At 40.1% G+C, this 27195-nt stretch overlaps 1 protein-coding gene across 4 annotated transcripts in view; it reads right to left on the reverse strand.

Moving 5' to 3' along the window:
- Positions 1-19445: 19445 nt before the first annotated feature.
- Positions 19446-27195, reverse strand: part of FUT10 (fucosyltransferase 10) — a 45790-nt gene continuing 38040 nt past the window's right edge. For 3 of the 4 annotated variants that reach the window (XM_042455171.1, XM_042455173.1, XM_042455169.1), the window contains exons 4-5: positions 22479-23314; positions 19446-20890 (exon numbers count right to left, since the gene is read on the reverse strand). In XM_042455171.1, coding sequence (XP_042311105.1) covers positions 20591-20890; positions 22479-23314 — 1136 coding nt within the window. In that variant the 3' untranslated portion in view covers positions 19446-20590. The remainder of the gene's footprint in view (positions 20891-22478; positions 23315-27195) is intronic. The other variant, XM_042455170.1, reaches the window with a different exon arrangement.

Genomic DNA, 27195 nt, shown 5'->3' on the forward strand with positions numbered 1-27195 from the left:
CAAATGGGATGAAACATTTTGTTGGCTTTGACCTTTTTATAGTAGCAGAGCTGAGTTTCTTGTCATCTAATATGAAGCAGCTAATGCCATGGGTATCCTATCAACATTTCATTCCACTTAAACTAAATGGGGGCTTACTCTGAGGAGGCCAAGACTGTCGCCAGGGGATGGTATAGGAGCGTCTTGAACCTTAACTAGGCAGCAGTCATGCTGTGCATGTTAAGTGATTGAGATTAAATTTTGTGTATCTATCCACTGGTACCTATTTATGTAGCACCTTTGGGATCTTTAGGCCAAACCAGTTTATTAAATTTTCCAATGAGCCACTTTACTTTAACCTGTCATTATATCTCAAGAAAGCTCCCCACGCTTTAATCCATTGCTGGGTGGAATTTAGTGCATTTGGTTTTGCAACATATGATCAAGACAAAATATGGGTTCTGTTGTTTGAGGGCGGGGGGTTCATGATGGGTATTGAGCCCACTGTGTAGCAGGAACCTGGGTCTGACTGTATCCCACAAAAACAGCCTAACAAGGGATGGATGCACCTAAACTCTTTACTGACAATAATAATTTAACAGCTCATTTCCCAAATCCATGGTGCCATAATGGGCATGTATCTCCAAATGGAACATCTTTGAAAACCAAGGAGTCAAACTTGGTGGCAGATCCCCTGTTACCCATGAGAAGGAATAATAATGCTGTGTGACCCTCGAAATGGCATCATCTTTTGGTCGGTTTCCACGCAATGTCCCACCTTAGGTGTACTACAATCTGTTTGCTTGTTCCATGTGCAATTGTGTTGCAAAGTCTGCCCAAGAACATATCAGAAATTGTATGGTTTACTAGGTCTTTCAAGAGATTTCCTTTGAAAAAACCTCACAAATTTTACTGTATGTTTGGATTCCTCCATTCCCTGGCAAACCAGTTTGCATGTGGACTTTTGGAGGGGTAAGACAGCTTTGTCACATGAGATTCAGTGATCGCTGGTGGTGTGCTATAAGCTTGAGTCATAAGGCCCAGAGGGGAAATAGAGATGGTATCTGGAGCACAGTATGTAATATACTGGAGTTAATTTCATGAGAGGATGCCATTGTCACAGTAAAAATGAGCCGATATTGACTTACTGGCTTGCATAGTCAAAGTTTACATCCATTGCTTCTTACCATATGAACCAGTTTTTGTCTTAGAGTTTCAGAATTGGCTTTTTAGACACTATTTTTTCAGTGTCCCCATCTCTTAAACTTGATGTGTAAGTGTGCTTTCAGTGGAAAAAACCGGGTTGTTCCTTGTTAGGTGTGATTGACGGGAACTACAAGAACTTTGTAGTCTCCACACATGACTTTTTCTGGACATGTTTAGAGAACTTTTCTGGGGAAATCATGATGATATTTGCTTTGTCTTCCACCTTCCTGCCACATTGCTGCCCTGGCCTTGTTCTCCCGTATATATGCCATATGACGTTTCAGTTAGCAACGTACGGACATGTAACATGTCACCAGATTATTATTTTTGCTTTTTTATTGAACCCTGGTTAATGCAAAACTGCCTCTAGCAGCAATTCGACGTTGTGATCTCTAAGAACACAGGCAACAAGAGCAGATGGATGGCCAATCCCCTCCAGTTAAAAGACAAAAACAGAGAGAACTAGCAGGGAAGGGGGATTGACCACAGAGAATCCAACAGAGCCTGAATATAGATGGCACTGAACTGACCCATTATATCTGGACATGGGCGCCGAGGAAGGATGAGGTAGATGGCTGGGGTGACACTGGACTGAATGGTCTGCAGGCAACTGCGCTGATACTACACAGTAGCAATTTATCCAGCACCTCTGTTACTGAAAAGAGCCGCAAAGACCTAAATAAATCAAACCATTGCTTATTGCTTCATATTAGGATTATAGTTCTTTAGTTTACGTACCTTATGCTTCCACTGTGCGTTCTTTGTAATTCCATTACAGTACCATTTCTCCAGACCAATAAATTTATTCTTTTGAAAGGAAAAAAAAAAATATGAAGATACATTACAGTTTTTGAAGGGGGGCGGGAAGGTATCACCAGACCATTTTTTGACTATATCTTAAATAGGGACTTTCTTAGCTCTCTCTTAAGTGCTCAATATAAATACAAAAGAACATTATGTTATTTACACGTGTTATAAACTGAAACAGAACTCATAAAGACAAGAAATGGTTGTGGGGAAACATCCAGTATGTACAGATGTATTTACAAAAAGAATAGATGCTTAAAATGAGATGTGGCCCTTTGTTGCCTGCGTTTCTCTGCAGCATTTTATAGAAGGGTGATCGTTGGGTGTCCAAGTGGCCGATGGAAACGGAGCCCCTGCTGAAGAAGGTGAGAGCAGACTTGGCTTACAGCTCCCAATAAAAGATTGTACCATTTTGCCAGGCATCAGTGAAGCTTGCTGAATGCTCAGCCCTTCTTTATTTGCATTGATGCAGGCATGGAGAAAATATGGATATGGTGCTTTAAGATGAAACACTAAAAGAAGGAGAACATACAATCAGTTGTCCGTCTGATAGTGAGATGGTTTTGGGTACATACCATGAGAATACGACAGATTGCAGCTGGTAGTAATTTACATCATAGAAAATTCCAATGCACTGCAGCAGTCCCAGAGCTGGGTCTGCCATAGAAACTCACATTTTGGCCTTTGGCAGTATAGAATTGTTTTTCACTGCCAGACTATTTATTAGGAGATGCAATAGCATCTGAGCCCAACTGACACAGGAGAGCATCAACTACGTTCAGAACCACCGTTCTTGGTTTTGACTGCCATTTCACTCAGGATACACCTTTTTTTTAAAGCAAATACTATTGGGAGGGAGAATAAGAAGACTACACTTATAAATTTGGATGAAACAGCTTGAATGATAAAAGTGCTGCCCTGAAGTATTTTTTCATTTTTCATATATAATATAATAATATATCTAATAATAATAATATAATAATAATAATAATCACTTTTACTTTCATTTATGGGATGAGAACCATTTAGGGTTTGGTGGGTTTTGAAGCTGGTCAGAAGCTTGAAATCTATGCAAAGCTGGGGATAGCCTGGCAAATGGAAACACTGAAATATCTCATACCATCTGCTGAAGTGCTCTGATGCCATCTCTTTTCAAACTGTCAGACTCAATGTTCTGTAATGGTATGATGTTTCTTACCATTCAACTGCCAACCTTACCATATATTTTGTGTATAGAGAGCATGGAGTATAAATTCTTTATTTCCTGGTATTCCTTATATCCTTCACATAATTTATCCCAAGTTCTTTGATTCATGCGAGTGGCAGAATCATCCAAGCCTAGACCACACTTTTCTTTCCTATTTTCTAAAATGAAGTAAATAAATGAGAACTATGGAAAGCTCACCTGGAAAGCTGAAGTGTTGGAGTCTTGGCAGGAAAATAAGCTGTTTTTGCTATATGTTTTTAGATTACATATTATTATATGAAGGACCTTATTTATCTTTTCCTCTTTCCCATTTTGTACATTCAGTTTTCTTCTTCCGTCAGAGGAACTAAGCTGTTTCCATGAAATTCCTCTACCTCTCTCCCTTTGACTCCCCACTAAAACAATCATGGCTGCATCATAGCAGAAACATCACAGGTTGCCTCACAATCACCACATCCAAATGGGGTGAACATGGGGGTGGGAGGAAACTAGGGTTCATTATAATCACCACATTGTAGTGTTGTAGAAGGCAAACTGGGTTCCCTCATAATCCCCACATCCACATACAGCAAATAAATAGAGGCAGTCAGCCTCCTTGGGAACAGTGAGGCAGAAAGGGGACAGATATCACAACTGCCCCAGCAGTGAGGGCAATCTCATGTTGTACCCAGGGACTAGTGTGAATGGAAGATCATTGACAGATTTCCCTGTCAATGAAAGAGATGCCCTCACTGCGTTTCAGGGACACAGTAACTATGGGTCAGAGGCATCATTGTCTGATAAGTATCATAAAAATCCACATTTTTCTGCCTGTAATCATGTTTAGAAGCCCCATGTAATCATCTTGTTGGTCTCTAACAATAAAACCAGATGTATATACAATTATATATATATATTACTCTCTCTCTCTCTCTCTCTCTCTCTCTCTCTCTCAGAGGAATACATGGGAGAGCATACTCCAGTCCTCTCCTCTCCCACCTCAACTCCCTAATTAATGTTGATCAGAGTTACTTCAGTAATTTACACATCAGCTCATAGTGGTCTCTCAGGAACTCTGGGCTTCCTCAAAAGCTTCTATGTGAGTCTTCTATTGGAAGATATATAAACAAGTTCACCTGGAAGACAGACTGTTGGCATTCCTCTCCAGTAATGCACGACTCAAGGGGCATGTTGTGTGACACCAAGAACACATACTTTCAGTTCTTGCAGAGTAATACTTCAGCCGCATAGTCTTGAGCAGCCAGCACTACAGGTCTGAACCCAGGAGAGGGTAGAACCAGCTCTCTCTCCTTCACAGTTATCCTCCAAAAAGTTGAGGAAGCAGAAGGTAGGACTGGCCCAAAATATATTACTCCTTAGGATGAAGGACACGATGGTACCTTCTCACCTCACAGAAGCTGAGTAGGCTGTCAACAGCAGTCTAGCCAGCTCCAACACTGTTCAAGGTAACAGGGCAGCTTAAGGAAATATTACAGGCCTGGGTTTGCAAGACCTGAGCAGGATTGTTGATAGCAGGGTGATCTGGCAGTCTCTCATTCATAGGGTCATCATAAGTTGAAGTCCAACATGATGGCACCTAACAACAACAAATGTGGCCAACACAGCTCTGTCTTCTAGTACAGAGGGTTTGCTGCTCAAGAGGAATGGCTATGGGAATGTTGTTGTTGCCCTGAGCATCTGCTATTTGGGGTGGTTGCCTCACTCTGCTAAAGACAGGGCTGGAACTGACAAGAGACAAGGGTTACAAATCACACAGAAAGGAGAAGAATAGAAGAAATGAAAGTAACAAAGGATGAGTGTGAACAAGTGTAGCTGTTGCCAGCAACAATAATTAGGCACAAGGCGGCTTACAACAAGTCAAATAGAATAAAACAAATGTAAGAGCATACACATTAAACAATGCAAAACATGGACTAACATGTACACAACTATTGTTGTGATTTGTATTTGTATATTGTATATTGTATTGGGTTGTAATCCCGTCTCGATCCACTTGGGAGAGGCGGGAAAATACAAATAAAATGTATTATTATTGTTGTTGTTGTTGTTGTTGTTGTTATTATATTAAAAACACAGTAAAATTAATATTATAAATTCAGACAAGATTAAACTGAAAGTACCTAGGGAAGGAGTTTCCAAGTACAGGGAGCAAAAAAGGAAGAGTAGGAGGGGGTATTTAAAAGTTTTTTTTCCCTTTCAATTAGACCTATAAGCTTTACTGAAAACATCTGGAGGTTTCCATAGATGTGAGGAAAAGGCATGATGCTGCCAGTACCATCCCAAGACATTTTGCTGCCTAAGGTAGAGTAGCAAATAGTCTTCCACTCATTTGAATCAGGATAAACATTACGCCGAGCCAGTCAAATTATGTGGATACTTAAAGCAGAAAGCCCCAATAGCTCCTATCCCCCCTAGCTTCCAATAAATTAAACAGCTAAACACTTATCACCCTTTCATGCCACCTTCAAATCTGCTAACTGAGATCTGACTTAACCTGCCTAATGGTAGAGCACATTTCTAGATCTTGTTGCTTCTTGGCATATGGAGTTTCATCCAGTTTATGAAACAGCTCTTTCCAGAGTTCTACTTGTATTGCCTCTTCTGCTCCTTCAGTTCTGACAACATGCTATCAAGTTTCCAAATCATAAATGTGTCACAAAACCTCCACTTCAATAGAATTCAATTTTTCATGGACAATAAATTATTCATGCCCTAATGTGCTCTCTTAGTAGTTGTTTGCATTTTAAGAGTCTTGTGGCTTTCTTTTCTTCCAGAGCAATAACTCTGCCATTTTGGCTGAGTTGGGGAGCGGGGGAGGCAGGCATCTAATTTCTTCTTTCCGGATGTCTTTGTCCAAGTTTACCACAAGGCTTTCACTTGAGTAACCATTTACACTACATCCAAGAGCTTGGTCGATATTCTTGAAAAGGTCCTTCGAGAAAGACCTTGTGTTGTTACAAATGCTCAGGTTCATAACGGGAATAAAGCACATGTTTTCTTACAGAGGCCTATTTAACTATAGCTCCGTGTGGCACTGAATTGTGGAAGTTAGAATTGTGACAAAGACTGTGCTGATGAAAATTAACCAGATTGTGATTTGCATCCAACCCCAGCATCCTACCCCAAAATAAGATTTGCTTTACTGGTTCAAAATAAGGGTAATTTTAGACAAGTCTAGTCATTCAGTTTCTCCAAAAAGGAAAATGGCCCTGATTACAGAAGATAGAACAGGAAGGCATGGGGAAGATACAAAGATGTTGCAGAAAAGTAGTTTTATTTTTAGGAAGCTGCACAATGTACAGTGTGTTGCATTCTCAGTTCCTCTTTAAAGTGTGATGTAATATAATGTATTCAGATGTTATATTATAATGTAATACAATATATTCAAATTTAATTAAACATTGATCAGAATGGAGTCTGCAGTCAAGAAATAAGAAGAAGAAGACTCGGAATGGGAAAGGCAGCAAGTGAAAGAACTAGGCAAGATCCTAAAATGTAATCAATCAAATTTTATTGCTTTTGACCAAAGGTCATTGCACAGCACAACAATACATATAACATATAACAGTATAGCAATACATGTAAATTATATCTATAATGTGGGTACCTCGTATCTGGTACAGAGATCCTAAAATGTAAAGTTTTACAACTGAACATCAGAGTTAGAATTGTCCAACTGTATATTCCAAGTCACGATGTAAAAATGCAAGAGCTGGACAGTGAAGAAAGTGAATAGGAAGAAAATTGACTCATTTGAGATGTTGTGCTGAGGATACCTTGGACCGCCAAAAAGACAAACAAATGGGTCCTAGAACAGATCAGTCCTGGAAAGCCATGATAACAAAACTGAGGCTGTCATATTTTGACAACATCATGAGAAGGCATGACTCATTTTAAAAAAAGGCAATAATATTACGGAAGACATAAGGTAGTAGAAAGAGAGAAAGACCACATGCCAGATGGATAGACTCAATCAGGGGAGGTCACAGGCCTGAATGTGCAGGACCTAAGCAGAGTAGTGGAGAATAGGAGGAATTGGAGATGTCTCATTCACAGGGTTGCCATGAGTTGAGGTTGACTTGAAGTCAGTTAACAACAACAATATAATGTATCTGCTTTCATGTCAGCTGTTGAGTTATGGTGACACCATGAATTTTATAGGGTTTTCCAAGACAAGAGAAACTCAGAGGTGGTTTGCCATTGCCTTCCTCCAAAATATAGCCTACAGCCCCTGGTATTTCTTGGCCATCCCTATCCAACCAGGCCTGGCCTTGCTTAGCTTATAAGATTTTATGGGATCTGGTGCCTTCAGGGCATAGCTATATTTTCAAAATGGAACTGTAATGACAGTTAACTAGTGGAGAAGCTTGGAACTATAAATGTGTCCAATTTCTTTTAAACCTGTCTAAGCTATACTGAGGCAATGAGTGGTACTCCTGGAGATAAGCAAGCCCATTGACAGAAGTTAGATCCTCAATAAAAATAGCACAGGGCACACCTGGAATTCTGAATTTACCTCTGCTTAGTAGTAGACTATTGCTTCCATGTGGAAGAGGAGGGAAGTGAATCTGCTCTGGGTTTCAGCTCAGTCTTTAAAGGAGATGTTCAAGATACTGAACTCAATCCCCAAAACAGATTCACCACATTGGATAACTCTTTAAAGTTTTGAGTAAAAGTTTGGATCATTGGATCTAGTCAGGCTTGGCACTTGTGGTGGGCAAAGTATGGTCCCGGAGCATCCCAAAGCCCCCAGACACCATTCAAAATAAAAATAAATTAATAAATACATAAGCAAATAGGTAAACAAACACAAATAAAAAATCTGGGCAATTTTTTCACCTAAACCGTTCCCCAAACAGTTGCAATAGTGACATCACTCACTTCCTGTATCAAATTTGGCCAATTTGGTCTGGAATTTGGGGAGTTCTGGCTTACACAATATGTGGGGGATGGGGGAACAAAATTGTTGTTTTGCAGAGAAGTCAAGGGTTTAAAAACTACCTAGTTTTTATTTTATTTTAAAAAAACATATTAACAGAGTCTGGAGCTTTCGGTGTGCTGTTTCACCCTGGAGGGGTGGTGAAAATTGGTCCCTGGCCATGTGTAGTTGTCCACCCTTGGTCTATACAGTTATTTATTTGTCAGGGATGTTTCTAGGACTTACAATGTCCTAATGTTCGCATTGATCACGCCTGGCCTTGATGAGATCAATACCTTGCCAAGGTCAAATGTCTAGCCTTCGTTCAATAAATAAATTGTTGGCAGGCAGCCCGTCCAGATAGCTACGTCACTTTCCCAAACTTCCCCTGCCAGATGGCCAGTCTTGGAATGTTGCCCAAGATGATCCTGAGCATGTAGCTAACTTCCTAGGAAAGTACAAGAAACATAAAGGATCCTGCTGCTGTTGTGTGCTTTCAAGTAGTTTCTGACTTAGGAGTCACAGGGTGTTCTTGGCAAGATCTGTTCAGTGGGGGTTGTCCTTGCTCTTTCTTAGAAGCTGAGAGAATATGACTTGCCCAAAATCATTCAGTGGGTTTCCATGCCCAAGCTGGATTCAAACCCTGTTATCCAGGAATCCTAGTCCAGCACTCAAATTACTACACCACTGTAGTTCTCTATAAAGATCCAAATTTATTTAAAAGGACATTTGTGGATGAGAGATATGACTAATGCATGCTGCTTCACTCATCTTCCACATTTCTATTCCTGTCAGGGGTTGGTGCTGTGTGATGTTTCACCCCAGGCAGCCTGGGTTGGCTATCGTATTTGATGGGGTTAAACAATTTGTTGTTGTTGTGTGCCTCCATGTCATGTTTGACTTATGGCAACCCTAAAGAACCTATCATAGGGTTTTCTTGGCAGGTTTCTTCAGAGGGGGGTTTCCATTGCCATCCACTAAGGCTGAGACAGTGTGATTTGCCCTAGATCACCCAATGGGTTTTTATGCTTGAGCAGAGAATCTATCCCTGATCTCCAGAGTCCTAGACCAATGCTCAAACCACTGTGCCATGCTGAAACTTCATGCCCACTTTGTAAGTGGCCTTCTTGGAAGCACATGCCTAGTCACCATTGTCCAGAGAATACTGACCTAAATAAACTCTGGCTTAAACAGTTTAGGAAAACTTAAGTCCAAAGCCAGTGGCAAAGCTGGTGGCACAGGGATTCTGTGAGTTGCTGTGGAAAAAAGTAATTTCCCCAAACTCTGGCTCTAACCCAGTAGGCATCTTACTTTGTCCCTATACAGAAAAACATAAGTTCCAGACTTTGGCGCATTACAGACCACCCAAAACAGGCGGTCTCGTGCTGCTGCTGGTTGCATCGCAGAGGAACCCCAGCATCCAAACCGCGCGGCTTGTCCCCGCTGCAAATAAGAAGTGCCAAAATGGCGCTTCTCTTTGTTGCGCAGTTATGATGCCGCAAGGCACAAATGGTGCATCTGCGGCATCATATGCACCGCGCGACATGTGGACGTAGAGCATCCGCTATGTCAAGATGGTGGCCCCCATGTGGAACAGGCGCTGCCATTTTGTACGGACTCGGTCCGTATTAGGGTTAGGGGCATCCAGAAGGGATGCCCCTTTCTAACCCTAGTACGGACCCAGTCTGTACTTTATGCCCGTTTGTAACGGTCCTTTGTAAAATGTATTTATTCACTCATTTATTTTTCTACTTAGCTTGTCAGTATTTCAAAATTTGGCACCAGGACTAAAAACTTATAGGACAGATGGCATGAAGACAGATATTCTTGGTATTCTTTAAAAGGTATAATTTTTTTAGAAGAGCCAACTGAAATGAATAAATAAAAGCTCATTGTTCTCAGTAAAAGCAACATATGAGCACTCTTGGCTTATTTGTCTCAGAGAATGACAAGAGAGAAAGCAGGACAGATGACCTTTTAACTGAACCAAATTTGGTTATCCTGAGGTTATTCAAATGTCTGGCCTTCATGGACATCTTCAAGAGGAGCAAAACAATAATATCTCCAAATTGAAGTTGACATGCTGTCTGGAGATGTGGGGTGTGGTTTCATCAGCAAGCAGATTGCACTCACTTTTTCAGTTTCTGCTTTTCCACAATCCCAGGAAATCCCATGAGTATCTCAACCATGTCAGTGGTGTGTGATGAGAGTGAAGAAACTGAAAGCCAGTCTAGATAAGCTGGAGGTCCAAGTGAACTGGAAGCTGATGGCTCTCCCTTTCCGAAAGGAATTCTACTCCCACCTAAATTATCAGGAGCACACTTGTGAGGGAAGGTGAGATTTTAAACCCAGAGCCACCTCTGGATTTGGAAGCTGTGGGCACAGACAGTAATCTTTTTTAAAGACATAGCTGTGTTAGTCTGAAAAATAAGTATGCAAAGGGATCTTGTTGACTTTTGTAGACCTTTGAGAGTAACTGAAAGAAAAAAGTTGGTAGCATGATCTTTTGTAGACTTCATCCTGCTTCCTCAGATGCATGTTTGGAAATAGGCTTAAGTCTACGAAAGCTCATGTTACCAATTTCTTTCCTTCAGTTAGTCTCAAAGGTGCTACAAGACCCCTTTGCACAGTCATTATTTTTGTAAGAGAAAAGTATATTGGCATTTTCTCAACAGCTTGTTAAAAGAATATTTAAGAAGTTTGGGAAAGAAGGTGTAGCACAAGCTTTCATAGGCTTGGTCTACTTCCTCAGATTTGTCTGAGGATTCATCATAGATTCATCTGAGGAAGTAGACCAAATTCACAAATAAATCAATCAATAAATTATTATGGCTACAGACCAGCTTATAAATCAGTTTAACCACAAGATACATAAAATATATGAGATACAGTCAAGTAGTGTAAAAACAGTAATTATAATAGATACATAAAATTCCCGCTTAATAATAGTGATGCAAAGTTAATGGAACAGTCCTATATACAGATCAGGTGCATTATCGAGAACCTTATATAGTCTAGTTTCCTTGTCATTTATTTAAGTGCCTAATTATTTATCACCGTTCTCTACTGCTGATTTGTCATCTGCTTGCAAGTCATAATGGCAGATGCACAAAATCTAGCAACCTGGATCCTGGTCAGCAAGCAAAAAGGAAAGATAAAATGCTTCCAACTTGCCTGGGATTTTTGGAGAAAGCTTATATTACTACCTCTTTTGCCCAGTTAGTCTCAAAGGTGCTACAAAGTCCCTTTGCCTACTGATATGTTCTGAATTCTAAGAAGTTACGATTTAGCTGCAGATCCAACAACTCTCTCTTCTGGATGACATCAACAGTTTGTGGCCTATCTGGGGTGCCACTTGAAACTTGAAATAGGTCTGCTTCCTCGTCCCTATCTCTTTAAACTGAGGGACTGGCCCATTTATCTAGAAAACAAAGTTGTAAGGCTGAGAAAGGAACCAAACAAAACAAATGATTGACCTATAATAAAGAAGCCTGCATTGCAGACACCTCAGTTTGTTTCTTCCCAACTACAGTCCTTAAAACCAAGTTTTCCCAGTGCAAACAGGGGTAAAAGTTCTGTGAGGCCTCTTTTCTTCCAGTTCATTCCTGTGTGCAAACCAAAATGGCACCTCAGCATCTGAAATTCCAGAAGTAAGCGATATGGTTTGACCAATCCTCATATTTCAATGAGGAGTGAATTATGGAACCCATTATTTGTGTTTCAACTTGAATGGGAGCAGAGCTCCAAAAAATTACTACAGGTACCAAAATCTCCCAGCCAACATAGCCACTGACCATACTGGCTGGGGGATTTTGAAAACTGCAAACCAATAACGGAACTTTTCTGAACTCTGAACCAATGTTAATGACCATCACCACTCCCTTTTAAAATGAGTTGATGGCCAAAGCACTTAGAGATGAGTCACAGAATAGGACTAGTCTCTCCAGTAGCTCAGGCCAAAGAGAGTGGGAAGTTTTTGGCAACCCTGCTAAGCCGTGAACCAGCCTCAGGTGGGAGAATGGAAAAGACAGCTAGATGGGAAGGCTGGCCAAGGTTGTATGTTGCATGTGGTCTAGATTAACAAAGAACAGGAGAGAATAGCCAGAGTAGAGGAAAGCATGCACTGGGGACAACCCTGAAGAATCTTTGGCTGGAACATGAAAGTGTGTTGTAAATTCTCTCCCATGTTGCTCTAGTCTGTAGGCCAGAATAAGGATATTGGGTAGCAAGGACATTCTTCTTTGCTGAGTCCAGGGAGCCGATGGTGACCCCCATCACTTACTCATATGGAATTAAGAGAAACAAAAGAATGTTTTCTTTTTCTGAAAAGAAATGAGCAAGGATGAAGCCTGTGAGGGGTTCCTCAAAGCTGCAAATATATTCAAAGCCACATGCTGTTTACTCCCCACTGTAATATGTTTCAGGGTGTAATTTATTTTACATTTTTTATTCAAAATTAAATGACAACAACAAAAACATAAGCACACAAATGGCCAAAACAAACAATAAGACACGCACAAACAACATCCCCTTTCCCACCTGGGAGAACTTGGTTTTAAGGACTGTAGTTGGGAAGAAACGAACTGTGATATCTGCAATGCTGGCTTCTTTATCATAGGTCAATCATTTGTTTGCTTCCTTTCTCAGCCTTTGGGTCTGTATATTTTAACACCCTTAAAAATACAAACAAGAGACATCCTGCCCATTCTCAAACTGATTTCCTAAATAATATCATTTCTTTATTTTTTTATTTTCCTCTTTTAACTTAATTATTTACCATATTATCCATCCACATTCCTTTCATTAACAGATCTATACATGCAAGGAAAAAAGTCAAAAAAAAGAATTACTTTACTTTTCCAGACCAATGCATAAATGTTGGAATTCCTTGCAAGAATGAACCTTGTTGCCATTACTAAATAGCTTATCAAGTTTCTGTACTTTATTTCTTTTTTATCCTCTAAGTTTTCATATTTAGTACAGTAAATATAATTCTGGTCTCAAGCCAATTGTGAACCCCATTTTTGTTCCTATTATCTTATTAATGTTAAGCCAGTATTTCTTTACTCTTTTATGTCAACCTCAACTCAAGGTGACCTTGTGGATGAGACATCTCCAAGAGACATCTACTGCTCTACTTAAGTTTTGCAGACTCATGCCCATGAACTCCCTAACTGAATCTAGACATCTGTTGTGCAGTCTTTCTTCTACCCATAACCTTTCCTAGTATGATTGTGTTTTCTAATGAGCCATGCTTTCTCATGATGGGGCCAAAGTACGACAACCTCAATTTCAGGCTTTTCTGTTCAAGGACCAATATGTTTGTCTTTATTGCTGTCCACACTATCCTCAGCACTCTTCCCCAGCACCACACCTCAAATGAGTTAATTTTCTTTTTATCCCCTTTTTTCACTGTCCAGCTCACACATCTGTACATAGTGATGGGGAAAACCATGGTTTGGATGATTCTAACTTTAGTGCTCAGTTGTATATCTTAACTCTTTAGGATCTTCTCTAGCTACCCTTCCCATTCCTAGTCTTCTTCTTCTCTCTTGACTGCAGTCTCTGTTCTGTACGTTTGATCCAAGGTATGAGAAATCTTTAAATTATTTCAATTTCCTCATTGTCTAATTTGAATTGAATTGAACCCGCCTAGATCCTTTTGGAGAGGCTGGATATAATAATAATAATAATAATAATAATAATAATAATAATTATTATTATTAATGTAGGTCCTCCATGGTCATTAGTTTTCTTTATGTTCAACAACAAACCTGCCTTCTCCCTTTCTTCCTTGGCCTTCCACAGTAATTGTTTCAAATCCATTGTTTTTCCACTAATAATATTGTGTCATCCGCATATCTTACATCATTGATGTTCCTTCCTCCTGACTTCACTCTTCCTTCTTCTAAGTCTAACCCTACTCTTCATATGATTTTTTTCTGTGTACAAATTAAACAAGTATAGTGATAATATGCTGCCTTGTCTCACTCCTTTGCCAACTGAGAACTGTTCTGTTTCTCCATATTCTGTTCTGACAGTGGTTTCTTGTCCTGAGTATAGCAGTTTCAACAGAACTGTCAAGTGTATTCATACGCCCATATTTTGAGAGCATTCCATGGCTTTTCCTGATCGATGTAGTACTTGGTTCAGTTGTTAGATTGTGTGCTGTGCCTAATGCCATGTTATGGATTATGAAATTACAGTGAGGTAAACAAGAGGAATGAATTTGGCAATACAAATTAACGCCACTCAAAGTGGTGGTCCATGAACTAGTGGTGGTCCACAAGCTGTAAATCACTGGCCTGTGCCGAATTTCCAGGAAAGAAAGTGCTGTAGCCAATGGGTTCAAATTTGGTGCTGGTCCATGGAACATTGAAAGGAAACCTGCTGGTCCTCCACATCAGATAGAGTAAGAAGCACTGTCATAGAATAGCAGTAAGTATAATTCTGCTGTGTTTTTTCAAAGTAACAGAAGGGTAAGTATTTCGGTTACTTTTGAGCAACATGAAAAATAATGATTTTTTTTAAAAAAAAAATAGCAACTCTAATAGGCACTGGCATTAGTTGGAACTTTTAACTGTAATAGCAAATTGCTTTTTTAAAAGTAACTTTCCAACCTCTGTGGAGACTGCAAATGTGGCAGTTGAAAGTGTTGAGGGAATAGAGCTCATGTGAACTTAAACAATCCACACTTCTCAGAACAGCCTAGAGCTCTTTCAGTGAAGGCAGTTCACAGTCCCTCACTCTATAGATTTCTAGCTTTTTGCAATTGTATGAAGCTTTCATCTGAGAAGCATGACAACCAAAGGGTAGCTTTCTTTCTGATTCAATTTATAACAAGAACTTTGCTAAGCATTGTGTTTGCTTGCTAATTGTTGAGTATCTGAGAGAGGTCAATGTCCAGGTCAAAAAAGAAGTCATTGTCAATAAACATCAGATTAAATAAATCTGGAAGAGGCAGCAAAGGAATCAGACAGAAGCCCAAGAGGGCTCAAAATACATTAAAAGTCCAAAATTTGATAATAAATTTGTTCATCTTTAAGATGCCACACAGCTATTTTCTTTTGCTGCAACACAGCTAACCCAGTGAAAATTATTTCCATTGGTAAATCCATTAAGCTCATCTCTTTCCAGATCACTATACATCTTGCCTAAAATTCTGGGTAGAAAAGCAATTAATGTAGCCTTATAAATAAATAATGACACCTCACCCAGTTCTCTTCCAAAAGCTTTTTTAATTATTGTTTTAAAAAACTGTTTTAAAGTCATATACTATTGATCAATAGGTCATCCTTCATAAGATGAAGACAAAAAAAAGAGTTGTTTGTAAAATAATGCAGGCAGTTAGTGGTTTATGGCGCTTCCTCAAGTGATATCAAGGAGGCTGAAAGGACATAGACTCTTGCATCAGTATACAGAATAGCCATGATTAAGGATAGCAAGCTATGATTTACAAGGACTATAAACCGTAGACCTCAATGCTTTCATGTTGCAACACCGAAACCACTTAAAGCAGCATGCTTGCATTTAAAATGCTAACAGTCTGCTGCTCATGTTTACTCAGAGGTATGATGAGACTTCCAACAGCTTGACTGCATATAGAGTTAAATGCCCAAGTTGCATTCATTTCAAACAGCACCATGCTGCTCTGGGCTGCACATTAAGTTTGCTAAGAGCTGCAATTTCTGGCCATTTTCCTGGGAATAAACCTTACTTAACCCTGTAGGATTTATTTTTGAGTAGACAAGTATAGGATTGTGCTGTAATTTCCCATTGATTCAATCCTGCTGTGTATAAACTTACTTGGTACTAAAGCCTGTTGAATGCAAAGGAACCTTTTTCTAAACATGTGCCATTCATAGGATCAGGAAACAAAACTTGCCATGCTTAAGCAGTGGGACTTATTTCTAGGTAAACATATGCCTGATACAGACATGCCAAAATAAAGCTGCTTCAAGTCACTTTGGAGATATGCTGTTTAAATGAGACATGTGTCCTAAGAGTCCAGAAGCCGCACCAAAGCAACGCTCCAGTCCTATTTTAGCCTGTCTGTATAGGGCCATAATTAAGGTGAGAATGCTGGTCCCTTTGGTTTAAGTATGATGGATTTTAGTGTTATTCAATACAAATCTGAACAGCAGGTTTTTGATATTTAGATGAAACCAAACTTAGTAATTAGTTGCATACTTCTCAGCATCCAAGTGTGACTCTCTTTCACCTTCATGATATAGGAGGAATTAGACAGCAAATCTACCCACATCCCCATCATTGCCATGGAACAAAAGAGGCAGGTAAAGGCATTTGATTCCATGGGACAAAATTAGCTTGCAGGACACTTTAGTGCAGCAATGTCCAAACTCTGACCCTCCAGGTGTTTTGGGACTTCGGCTCCCAGAAGCCTCAGCCACCTTGGCCAATGGTCTGGGATGCTGGGAGCTGAAATACAAAACACATGGAGGGCCAGAGTTTGGACATCACTGCTTTAGGGGGTGGGAATTAGGGCCTAGTTGTTGTTGTTAACCACCCTTGAGTCAATCTTGACTCATGGCAACCCTGTGGATGAGACATCTCTAAGTCTCTCTACCCTTCAATATTCTTCTAAGTTCTTGCAGATTCATACCCATGACCTCCTGAATTAAGTCCATCTAGTCTTCCTCTCTTTCTACTTTCCTCCACCTTTCCTAACATTATTATCTTTTCTAATGAGTCATGCTTTATCGTGATGTGGCCAAAGTATGACAACCTTAGGTTAGTCATCTTTGCCTCCAGGGAAGGTTCAGGCTTGATCTGTTCTAAGATCCATTTATTTGTTCTTTTTGCTGTCCATGGTATCCTCAATACTCTTCTCTAGAACCACATCTCAAATGAATTTATTCTCTTTTTGTCTATTTTCTTAACTGTCCAGCTCTCACATCCATACATGGAAATGGGAAGTACAATTGCTTGTATGATTCTAACTTTCATGCTTAGCAGTGGTGGTCCCTCACCAGGTGACACCCAGTGTGGAGGGTGAGACTTCCAGTGCCAGACTATTTCTGGGGCCAGGAGACCACCCACACGGCCCAGAGGAGCACTCACGGGGGCTGAAATAGTACCCACGCAGCCCCTAGAGCCATCCGTACTGGCCCAAGGAGTACCCACGCAGTCTCTAGAGCACCCACACAAGCTAGAGGAGTGTCCGTGCAGGCCAAAATGTTGCCTGTGTGGCCCCAAAGGGCACCTACATGGGCACAAGGAGTATGCACACTGGTCCCAGGAGTGTATGCATGGGCCCAAGGAGTACCTGTGGAGGGCCAACTGGATGTCACTCCCTCCTCGGGTGTCACCTGGTACGGTCTGCAACCCCCCAGTGATGGTACCGGTGCTTAGTTTGTTCTTTAGGAGCTTTTATAGTTCATAGCTGCCCTTCCCATTCTTAGTCGTCTTCTGATTTCTTGACGGCAGTCCCCATTCTGATCAATGTTTGATCCAAGGTATAGGAACTTTTTTACTATTTCTATGTCTTCATTGTCTGGTCCTAGTACTCTACTCTTAATGTATTTTCAGTGCAACTATCTAAGAAATCTACTTTCTAAGCAAGGCCATATCAAATATATTTGATAATACTGAGGCCATCACATCACACTCAGACTATTTTTGGCTTGGATGGTTCACAGGTTATACAACTCCACACTAATGAGAGGAAAATTAAAGCTATAATCCTATATAGCCTGATCTAGGAGTAAGTTCCACTGAGCAGAGTGAACACTGAAGTAAACATCCACTGCATTGGCGACTGTAAGCATGCTACTGAACAATGGAAGAAAGTACGGGTGCCTAGAATACTCATCCATTTTTTTTCCTCAGCCAGAAAAACTGTTCAGATAATGGTCAATCTCTACTACATTTTTATTTTTACTTTATTTACATTTGGGGAATGGCGGGAAGGGGAATTGCTTGCACCAAAATCCCCATGGTTACCCAAAAACATTTTCTGTGCAGAAAACAGCTCATATTGTGTGACAGAAATGGATTTTGTACACACACAAAAAATGGGCTTGCACAAATTTTTGCACAAAATATCCCCAAAATCATTGGAAAAGATGCAAAAAGTCCCAAAATCTTACTCCCAAACATTTGAAATCCTTTGTTCTTGTGTGCAGCAATGCAATAAGGAAAGATTTAACACCTCTCACAGTACAACACCTATTCTGAGAGGGGGACATTTCCCTCAGGAGGTGAGATATAGCATCTGCCTTTTAACTATCATTTTTAAACACTGCATGATGGGTAAATTTTAACCACGACTTCTCCTTTTAAATCTGTCTCCGGACGTCACTGTACTAGTGCCAAATGCTAATGCATTTTACATTCTCTCTCAGAATCAGGAACTTTCAGGCTGCCAAGTTTCAGCTAAAACTGCTGACACCAAGAGTATTGGTGATGTAGAAATATGCTGAGCAACAGAAGTGCTCAGACCTATCTGTCCACCTGGCTGAGGGGTGTCCTGTCACAAAGGTCGGAGCTGCAGGAGATATTAATATAGACGCCATACAAGGAGACTGTCAGCGCAAGGAGAGAGCAGCTTTCCCCCAAACAAAATACATGATCAAGAGCAAACTGCCATTTAAACAGGCAATCCAATTTTTGGCATGTGAGCCCATCTGGTTTTTCATGCTCCCTAAGTATTCCTACTTTTGTGCACACTGATGGGAGCATGTCTACATTTGCCCATTTCATTCCTGGCAATGCTCTTGGGTTCATAAAAAATACAGTTGGGTAGCAAAGCACAAAATCATCAGATTTCCCCCCTTTTTTGCAGTAATCATCATGCCATTAATGGCTGAGCTGGCTTCATTTCTGCTTGTCAATATGGGCCAGAGCTGTTACTTCTTTTTTTCTTTTTTCAGACTAACAATAGAGAGACAGCATGGCACAGTGGTTTGAGTGTTGGGCTACAACTCTGGAAACCAGGGCTGGATTTCCCACTCAGTCATGAAACCCACTGGGTGATCTTGGGTAAGTCTCATGTTCTCAGTCTCAGGGGAAGGCAATGGCAAACCTCCTCTGAACAAATCTTGCCAAGAAAACCCCATGATAGAAATATGGGTCTGTCTAGAGTGGCCTATTGCTTCAAGGCTAGACTCTGGGTGCATCCACATTGTAGAAATAATGCAGTTTGACACCACTTTAAATGTTTCAGCTCCATCCTACAGAATCCTGGGATTTGCAGTTTTACAGGGTCTTTATATTTCTATGTCAGTATGCTGCTGTCTCACAAAATTACAAATCCCCATAATCTTTAGAATGGAACCATGGCAGTTAAAGTGGCATCAGACCATTATCCCTCTTTGAGGGAGATCTCAGAAATAAAGCATTATGGGAAGAGTAGCTAAGGAAATCACCTATGTTTTCCTTAACAGGCAGTGTCCCGAACTTCTATAGATCCAGGGCTCCAAGGATTTCCTTGAAGCTCAGCACTGAAAATCACTGAAAATCCAACAGCATATAGAAGATCACACACACACACACACACACACACACCCAACAGCTACCTCTCCACAGCCAGTTTTCATGACCTGCAAAACAATTAAGCATTATGGATCAGGAAAATGATATGGTTCTTTCCCACAGCAATGAAAATAAACCTGTCATCCAAATTACATGCTAGCCCTTTGCAGAATTTACCAGAGTGGTATGGTATCAAGTCACATGAAAATACAATCAGCCATCCATATCTACAGATATTTTTTTTTGCCACAGATTCAAGCATCCATGGCTTTAAAATGTTTTTAAAATACATAAAAAAGCAAACTGATTTTGCCATTTTATATAAGGAACACCACTTTAATATGCCATTGTAGTTAATGGGACTTGAGTGTTCATGGATTTTGGTATCCACACGGGAGGTCCTGGAACCAAACCCCAGTGGACTTTAAGGGCCCCTTGTAGTTCCAGTAACATGACTGAGCCAGCTCAAGCGTGGGTAAGGAGTTCTTTTCATTACTTTGGTAGGAAAACTTTGCCCCTCTGGGTATTTTGGACTATTGTGTCTACAATTTTGTAGCACTGGGGTGAACTGATGTTGCAAATCCCTCTTCTAAAACTTTTCCATGTCTCTGCTGGCCCTCTGACCATAAAGTGATCTGGGATTCATATTCATGACTTCTTCAAATGACAGAAGAACCAGTGCCTAGTACCATGGATAAAGTTAGTAAATAAGCCCAAAAGCTCAACTGCATGGGACGGAGAGGAGTCTTGCCATACTAACAATGACCTTATTACATTGGGGGGGAGGGGTACTGGCCAAACATTAATCATACAAATAATCTATATTAATAATTTATACTAAATATTAGTATACAATAAACGTAAGAAGACCCAATGGGGTCATTCTTCTTCTTTATTAGTATTCACTGAATACTATGTGCAGTTGTTAAAACTGCTTCCTACTCACTTATTAAGGCAATCTGCAAACAATGACAACCAGATCATTTGTGGGTGGCTCTTTTCTGAGTGATTGTCTTTTTTCCATCCTGAGTCAAGGGCTCATTGTCTTCCAAAAATTGGTCTCTAAACACCAGAGTCCAAAACTCCTGAGCTGTGAAATTTCTGTTCCTTTCCACCAGCTGCCGCAGCGCATGTGCTTCTCTCTTGGACTGTTCAAAGCTTGGTATCCACATCTCCCGCAGAGCTGTATTTTCCATGTTTGGAGCAGAAAAAACAAATGCCTGAGGTTTGGGGCAGCTCAAGTGGCTAGCTTCTGCATTCCACCTTTTCGGTAACAGTCCCTGGGGGGGAAATATATATATATAAATACAACCAAACTTTTAGTAATAACCATGTTATATATAAGTTGTAGTATTTAAGATATTTCTCCCTCACATTTAAATTGTAAAACCATCTTTAGTTTCTCAGGCCTAGGACTTGCGATCTATAATATAGGATACACTTTTATTTTCTGTTCCCCAGTGAATGAATGGCCTGGGAACATCTGATCCTGAACAGTAGTGACCAGGCTTCAAATTTGCAAGGTATATTTTTCAAGAACCCCAGTATCCACCAGTTTAAACCAAGCACTAAATTAAAGAATTTCTTCAAGTTCTTAAATTTAAAAGAACTTTGAGCTGAGAATGAGGACTGAATAATACTGAAAGGTTTCCATATAAAAATTCATTCCCAGCTTCTTTTTTCCCCATTTCAGTAGGATTTTGTGCTGTTTTGTTACCATTCTTAAACAACTGGGAGTTAGACATCTTTCCAGATCTACCAATCAGAGATTTATTGATAGATTTTAATGTACACTCTAACAACCCCAGTTGTAGAACTGTAAAATTAAGTACTGATGGTAACCTGGATAACAGACCCCAAGGAAGGCTTATCATTGCTTTTGCTTGCTGCCTTAGGAGCAGACATTGGACTGAATCTCAGATATTAGCTGCATCTACACTGGAGAATTAATGCAATTTGACACCGCATTAACTGCCATGGCTCAATGCTATGGAATTCAGGGATTTGTAATTTTGTAGGATATTTAGCCTTCTTTTTCAGAGAGCTCTGGTGCCACAACTGTGCTGGCTATGACTGTAATAAAGATTCTATCTATCTATCTGGTGCCACAACAAACTACAAATCCCAGGATTCCATAGGATGAAGCCATGGCATTTAAAGCCATGGCATTGCTTGATGTTATATTTATACTGTTGGAATCTGCTTTGATTCCTTTGTGAAAAAGCGGAATACAAATAATAATAATAATAATAATAATAATTATTATTATTATTATTATTATTATTATTATTATTATTATTATTATTATTAAAGTGATATCAAACTGCATTAATTCTGCAGTGTGGCAGTAGCTATTGTCCCAGGTAGAATAGCCTCATTGAAACAAGGTTTATCCAGAAAGGAAAAAAGTCCCTGGATGTATTGAAACTTTCTGGTTCTTTTTGTTTTGATTTTACCTGCATGTTCATGGTTTTGCATCGAAGTTCTTTCTTGAAATACCTCTTACTTCCCTGTCCTTTGTGTTCTTCCTCTTCTCTATCCAACTGATCAGATGTAGATTCAGGAAATGTTTCAGAAAATGACTTTCACCCATTTCCACAAAACCTTTTAAAATTATTATTCAGGAGTTATAGCCAGTGTTAAACATAATGATCATTTTCTTTTCTTGCTAGCATTCCTCTTTCCCTCACTTGATCTCTGTTGACGCTGGATTCTGCAGAAGCTGTCACCTGGATTTATCTAATTATTGACACCATTCAGCAACTGAATCAATGGGTCAAACCACAAGGATTCAAACCATGATTCGGCTGGTCTCGCTTAAGAACCCCATGAGCCTGGCTGAAACAAGGTAGGCCTCCTTATAATTACCTTTGCTTGCTTGCGGATGTTTTCCCAAACTCTTCTGCACACCATGCACTCAAATGCATCAATGTAATTGTCTTTCATGATATCTTGCACTCCCCAGGTGCGCTCTTTGATGGCAGCAAGCAGTCGTTGGTTGGACACGTCTCCCTTTAGTTTCCACTCAAGATACGTCTCGTATTCCTTGTCATCTTTGTCCAACACTTTGATGTATTGTGCCAGGTCCTTGGGGTGTGAAAATGCAGTGACTAGAATGGCACTCCTGTTGCTTGGAAGCCAATCTTCAACACTGGGGGAACCAAAATATACCGGCACAACTCCCAACTTCAGTGGCCTCCAGAGTTTTTCAGTGATATAATCTTCACATACAGCATTTTCAAATGCCAAAACAAATTTGTACTGGGCGAGGATCTTGTAAAAGACATCACTTTCCATGGAAGCTGGGTTCCTGAGATGCTCTGGAAGATCTCGATTGTGTAAGCAGTCTCCATAGGAGTCCACCTCAATATAAGCCATAAGCTCCTTTACATAAGTGTCCCGGTCGGACGGTGGATCACAGTCTGACTGGACATACACAAGTGGTGCAAGCCTCTTCCTCAGGTTGTTCTTTTTTGGCAAAGAAATTACATACCTCAAGGACTTTAAGGCCTCAATACTTTCAAGGTACTGGGTAGTAAGTGGGAGGTGTGAGTGGCGGCTGAATGTGGCTGTGTGGTTGAACAGAGTGATAGCAGGGCTCTGGAAGAGTTTGTAATTGTTTTTTGGAGACTCCTCGTGGAAAAGGGCCCAGTCGTGGTCATCTTTGCGAGGGAGAGGCAAGCCATCTATGCTGAAATCCGTACCTACAAATGAAGAATAGCAGTCTTCTTAATTATGGAAATCTAGGAAAATTTTATTCAACTGGGCTGCCTTTTCCTAAATGGCATGAATTGTATATTACCAAGACAGTGTGTCAGTCAGACACCCCTCAAAAGAAAACAAAAAGCAAAAGCCATGTCAGCTGAGTTCCATGTGTGTGTGGTGTGTGCCTTCAAGTTGTTTCCAATTTATAGCCACCAAAGGCAAACCTATCACAAGGTTTTCTTAGGAAGATTTGGTTTAGGGAGATTTAACCATTGCTTTCCTCTGAGGCTGAGAGAGTAGGATTTGCTCAAGCTCACCATGGCTGAGCAGAGATTCAAACCCTGGTCACCTGGAATCCTAGTCCACCACTCACACTGTTCCATAGCCCTTTAGTAATGTAAGAAAATAAAGGGCTTGCAACAAAACACTGCAGAGCAAAGTATTCCTGTTTAAGAAGTCAGCTGTGTCTTCTTCCAAAATTCTCCCTTTCCTTTGCTCTCTAGTTTTCATTGTCCACCTCCCAATTCACTCACCATTCTGTGATCACTTCAGCATGTTCTGTTGTCATTGGGCTGTTTTGGGGTTTCCCTGCTACTATTTTTTTAAAACAGTCTTTATATTTCTCACGTTCTGGAGTTTTCCCCATTCATGCCTTCCTCTTGTGCATGGATAATGTTGTTTTAGTTACATAAAGATTTTCATTCATAGAGTGAGGCTGCAACCAGCATATACAATCTGAACCTTCTAGGTTGATGATGATCATATGTAATGATCAAACCCTTTTCAACACAACCAGAACAAAATCCAGAGTCTCCCATATTACCAAGATGGCATGAAAATACAGTGGGTCTTTGGTATCTTCTAGGATTTGGTTCTATTACTCCTCATGGATACCAAAATCTGTGGATGCTCAAGTCCCATAATGTATAATGATATAGTAAAATGGCATTCCTCATTTAAAAAATGGCAAAATAAAGTTTTGCTTTTTGGAATGTGTGTTTATGTGTGATATTTTCAAGCTGTGGATGGTTAAATCCATGGATGCCAAATCCTTGGCATACTGACTGTAAATCATAATTTAGGTGTGCGAATGTATGCAGAAGAGTATTTTTGTACTAGCTGCATCAGTAACAGAAAAATCACTTCTACCTACAGTATGTAACCCTATACGTACTTATTTCAGAGCAAGCCTCATGCAACTCAGTTGCTTATTTATGGGTAAACATTGAAGAGGATCATACTATAAGTACTGTACTATAAACTCAAGTCTATGTCCCATTTTGTCATTGTGCTAGGGCAAGACCTGCTACACAGTGGTTATCTATTTTCAGGGTTAGCACAAAGGTGATATCCAGGACCAATTCCATTTGCAGGAGGTCATGGAAAGCAACTGTGCAAAAGGCTTTGCAAAGGAATTGTACAACTGCTTGTGCTAATAAGAACTTTCATTTTGCTGGCATTGCATGGAGGCCATAATTAAGAATATGCAAGTTTCATCTTTTTCTGGATGTCATAAAACAATGTAAGGCAACATGTTGTGATGGTTACTTTTAGTCTGATATAATAAAAGGATGCTTTAAATCCTGGGGGGGAAATACAATAAAACTTTATTTATTTAGACACCCAATAATGAATATCTATGTGGTTTTCTATACAAAGGGAAGTTCTTCAGACAAGTATTATGAAAAGAATATTTTCATTACACCTCTTAAGAGAGAGATATCAAAGCCAGTTTATGGCTGACAAATGAAACAATTCAGCCCCAAATTATCATCTTTAAGGGAATCATATAAAATAATTTTAAAAGCATCAAGCTTCAACACAGTTCTGGTTTTCTACTTTTTTATCTATACCCTACTGCTGTTTCTAAAATATTCTTCTGAGTTGCATCTATCTATGGTATTTAATATTAAAAACAATAAGGCTAAAAGCCTAAGGCCACTTACCTGAGAGTAAGACCCTTTGAGCAATACTTGTGAGTAGAGAGGTATAGTATTGTGTTGTGTCACTTGCATGTTTTGACTCAAATTCCAGAAACTAGAGCTTTTACAAAACAAGCCAACATAGCAAAATCTACAGTGCACAGAACAGAGAAACATAACACAGAAAAGTATGGTAAACTCAGAAAACCTGCTTTCTCTGACATGGACATTTTTGGTTTTAGATAATATTAAAAACTGAAAAAGTGAACTCCTTGTTGAAAAAAGAAAGTGGGACGCCTGAGTCGTCTAATGAAGATAAAGATTATGCAGACGGAAGAGTAAAGATGTATGCGTTCAAGGTGAAAGTGCTGAGATGACTGACTGATTTGATATGACACAGTTAATCTTGGTTGATAGATTATAAATCTTCCGGGATGTAAGAGATGATAAGAATATCCCCCAGACAAGAATTAAGATAGAGAAGCTTTAATAGGATTATGATGAGGAGCAGGAACAAAAGGATTGCAATTGCAAGCATATTTGGGGGAGAAAATGCTTTCAAAAAATTGAAAGTATTAAAATAAGACAAAATAAAAAAGGATAGGATCAGGGATGAGTGGCATACTGCATACCTGAAATTATTTTTAACTCTCCTCTGCCTACACAGGTTTTTGGGCGTGGAAGGGAGTTATTTTGGCAAAGAGGCATTCAAAACTTTATTTATTTTTAATGAAATGTTTATTACATTGAAAACATGCATTCAAAACTTTATGACCAAAAATGACAAAACTTGGAAAATAAAAACCCAGCGAAAGAAAGCCCAAATCTATTGGCCATGATTCCAGAACATTAAAGCTTGTTTAGACTATTCTATTTTTAAGGTGCTATATTTATAGAGCAAATGTAGTGGTTTGAGCATTGGACTAGGACTGTGGAGACCAGGGTTCAAATACCCGCTCATCCATGGAAACTCACTGAGTGAGCTTGGGCGAGTCACACTCTTTCAACCTTAGACGAAGACAAAGGCATACTCCCTTTGAACAAAGCTTGCCAAGAAAAGCCCATGATGGTTCACCTTAAGCTTGGGAATGACTTGAAGCCACAGAACAACAAACTTACTGAGAACTCCACCTTGGCAAAAGAAAGCTCACCATGTTCATAGGCAGTGCAATTTGGCAGGGGGTTGGACTGGATGGCCCTTGCGGTCTCTTCCAACTCTATGATTCTATGATTCTATGATCTCTCATCCCCCTTCCCAGGGTTGTTGGCTTGAATGTCCATGTTAGGGGTCTTGGAAAACACTTCCCATCATCCTCATCAAGCCCTCCATTCTCTGCCCTAGAGGCCTTCAAGACTAGGGTTGGAGGACACTTCCCATCATCCCCAGCAGGCCATGCAGAGGTCTCTTGGCCCCCTCCCTCAAGCTCCTTTCTGGAAATTCCCAGCATCCTTGAGCCCTCCGGGGATGATGGGAATTGTTGTCCAAAGCTAAGCAGTCCCTGAACTCGCGAAGGGCGCCAGCAGCATCAAACCCATCATCCTTCTTCCCTCTTGTCCTGCAGAAGAAGCAAAGGGAAGCGTCATATATATATATATATATATATATATATATATATATATTGTGTGTGTGTGTGTGTGTGTTTAAGAGGTTTTGCTGCAGAATGGGCCTTTCAGGGGAGCCCGGGGGGGGGGATCTATCTCTCTCCATCGATCCAGAGAGCTTATACAGGTGTCCTTCTGTTAACAAAATAGATGCTTTCCAGGGCATTACTTTTAACAGAAGATTTGGTATCGGAGGTAGAAATAACATGGAAAGAATATTGGTAGTTTCCTACTCCACAGAAATGAAGCATGGTGCAACATAGTTTTTTGTGGGTTTTTGGGGCTATGTGGCCAAACATCTTCCCGACGTTTCGGCCGCATCTGTGGCTGGCATCTCCAGAGAATTCTGTGGTTCT

Source organism: Sceloporus undulatus, chromosome 2, assembly GCF_019175285.1.
Source record: "Sceloporus undulatus isolate JIND9_A2432 ecotype Alabama chromosome 2, SceUnd_v1.1, whole genome shotgun sequence".
Classification (NCBI taxonomy): domain Eukaryota; kingdom Metazoa; phylum Chordata; class Lepidosauria; order Squamata; family Phrynosomatidae; genus Sceloporus; species Sceloporus undulatus.